At 52.8% G+C, this 2627-nt stretch overlaps 1 protein-coding gene across 1 annotated transcript; it reads right to left on the bottom strand.

Moving 5' to 3' along the window:
* Window positions 1-737: 737 nt before the first annotated feature.
* LOC123052135 (nuclear transcription factor Y subunit B-10) lies at window positions 738-1930 on the bottom strand. Its single transcript, XM_044475239.1, has one exon. It carries the CDS (start codon window positions 1668-1670, stop codon window positions 993-995), a length of 678 nt encoding a protein of 225 aa, XP_044331174.1. The 5' UTR covers window positions 1671-1930; the 3' UTR covers window positions 738-992.
* Between the last annotated feature and the right edge of the window lie 697 nt (window positions 1931-2627).

Below are 2627 nucleotides of genomic sequence, written 5' to 3'. Positions count from 1 at the left end.
ACCTTGGAGGTTGGAGGCCTCGGAAACGAAGGATTCAGATTTAGTCCTGTGTTTCGATCACTTAACTGAAGAATGTTGCTGTTTCTTCAGTTTCCTTCACTGTTTCATTTCCTAATACGTACTCCGTCCGTTCCCCACTACTCCCTCTGTCCAAAATAAGTATCTCAACTTTGTACTAACTTTAATACAAAATTATACTCCCTCCACTCGGAATTACTTGTCTCGAAAATGGATGTATCTAGACATACTTGTCGCAGAAATGAATGTATCTAGACATATTTTAGTTCTAGATACATCCATTTTCGAGACAAATAATTCCGAACGGAAGGAGTACTAAGCTTGAGACACTTATTTTGGGACGGAGGAGTATAAGTCTTTGTAGAGATTTCACTATGAACTGCATACGGAGCAAAATGAGTGAATCTAGACTCTAAAATGCATCTATATACATCCGTATGTGGTTCATAGTAGAATCTCTATAAAGACTTATATTTAGGAACAGAGGAAGTACGTACTAACCACTCTGATATCTTAGCAGTACACTAGCACTCAGAAGACTCGGTAGTCGGAATAAGTTTCCTCATCAAAGGATTACCCATGCCGACACCTGAGATCACACGACCGACACCCGATATTCCAAATTATCTCCACGGAAAAGTACCAATCAGGCAGTACCACAACCAGACCCAGCCAGAGTATGCACATTCAGGTGACCACAGAACATGCTCGCTCGTCAGTACACTGTCAAAATGCACTTGCCATTAATTTTTGTATGTAAATGCACCTTGTCAGTAGCCCATTTACAGTAGCGGGCTAAATGCAACTAGTCGCGCTGGTGCTGCTAATTTGGAATAAAATTGACCGACTTAAACCGCATTTAGAACACAAAAAAGGTACTGTAGAGATTAACTGGCCTGGCGGCTGGCCGTTGGCAACTCCGGTTACCAGTAAAACAGATACGCCAACGAACAAGCTCGTGCAAGCTGGGACGGTCATGCCCTGTCTTGCCTGCCGAACCCTGAGGACGACGAAGACCCGCCGCCGGCGCCGGCGTCGCCGTAGCCGTACCCGCCTTGCCCTCCCGTCATCATCTGGTGGTGATGCTGCGGATGTTGGTACCCTGCCGCCGGCGGGGACCCGTACATGGGCTGCCCCATCATCATGAACATGCCGCCGCCGCTGCCTCCTGCCCCGGCGCCACCGTACATGCCGCCGTAGCCGCCGGCCTCACCGCCTCCGCCATTGTTCCTTGGCGTCGACTCCCTCTGCTGCGAGCTGGAGCCGCCGGGGGAGGGTAACGCGCCAACGCCGCCGGCGCCGACGGCCTTCTCGCCCTCGAGCTCGCGGAACTTGTGCAGGTAGAGCTTGAGCGGCTCCATGTAGTCCTCGAAGCCGAGCGTGGTCATGGCCCACAGCAGGTCGTCGCCGTTGATGGTCTTGCGCTTCTCGCGCTGGCACTTGTCGGAGGCCTCGCCGGTGATGAAGGAGATGAACTCGGACACGCACTCCTGCACCGTCTCCTTGGCGTCCTTGGAGATCTTGGCGTTGGCCGGCAGCGCCTTCTTCATGATCCGGCTCACGTTGGCGATCGGCAGGAACCTGTCCTGCTCCTTGGGCGACGAGAAGTCCGCGTTGCTCGGCCCGCCGGAGTCGTTGTCGGAGTCCGGCATCGCCGCCCACCGAAGTTAGCCAAGAAACAGAGCAGCAGCTCCTCCCTTCTCCGGTCAACTCAAAAGCCGATCAAAAAACCCAGCACCAACCAGACCCGGAAGGCTCCGAATCAGCGGCTCCAAGAACAGGAGTGGAAGCGCGTCAATCGCAGGTGGAACCGGCGGGGCGGCGAGAATTTGTAGGAACCGGCGGGAGGAGGGGGGAGGCCTCCGCTAGTGGCGAGTGAGGTGGGAGGCGAGGGGGTTTGAGACTTTGACGAGGGGGGGTGGAGAATGGCAGGGCCCGTCGGACGGATCGTGGGGATAAGAACGCATCGACGGGGTGACGTGGCGGGACGTGGGCCGTTTGTTTGTTGATAAGTATTGCTGGGCCGGCGCCCGCAGGTGCCACGCTGGCAGCATCCGGGGGAATTCGGTGCATCGATCGGCGCGGGTGGTCCATGCAGCCGTGGCGGAGGTCTGCCACGCGGGGTGCTTACGTGGAGCAGCTGGGTCTGACGTGGCCACCTCCCGGGCCTATTTTTATTTTTAACTCCGTTGGTCGGCGTAAGAATCTTGCTGTCACTTGCCTCCATTATTTGGGCATGCACCTACTCGCCTTTTTAGCGGCATCCCAATCAAAGTTAATGACAAGATCCTCCATAATGCAATCAAGTGGCATAGCGTACGCTCAAGTTCTATCAGCAAATATCTATGAGATCATGAGAAATGGGCCTATTGATGATACAACGATCTCATGTTCTCCGACTCAAACATTTGGTACGACGTTGATGAGAGGTCCTTAAAAAAACGTTGACAAGAGACCACACATATTTCATTTCGTCCAATCATTTGCTTTGTTTTTGTTAATTTTAGGTCTCTTGAGGTATTTACCGCACCACAAGCAAAAGAAGAATTGTGAATACCTTTGAGAGATCGAGCTCACATGCGTTGAGATTGACGAAGTCACCATAGGCC

The sequence above is a fragment of the Triticum aestivum genome, chromosome 2D (assembly GCF_018294505.1).
Source record: "Triticum aestivum cultivar Chinese Spring chromosome 2D, IWGSC CS RefSeq v2.1, whole genome shotgun sequence".
Classification (NCBI taxonomy): domain Eukaryota; kingdom Viridiplantae; phylum Streptophyta; class Magnoliopsida; order Poales; family Poaceae; genus Triticum; species Triticum aestivum.
This window is presented reverse-complemented; position numbering and strand designations above follow the sequence as displayed.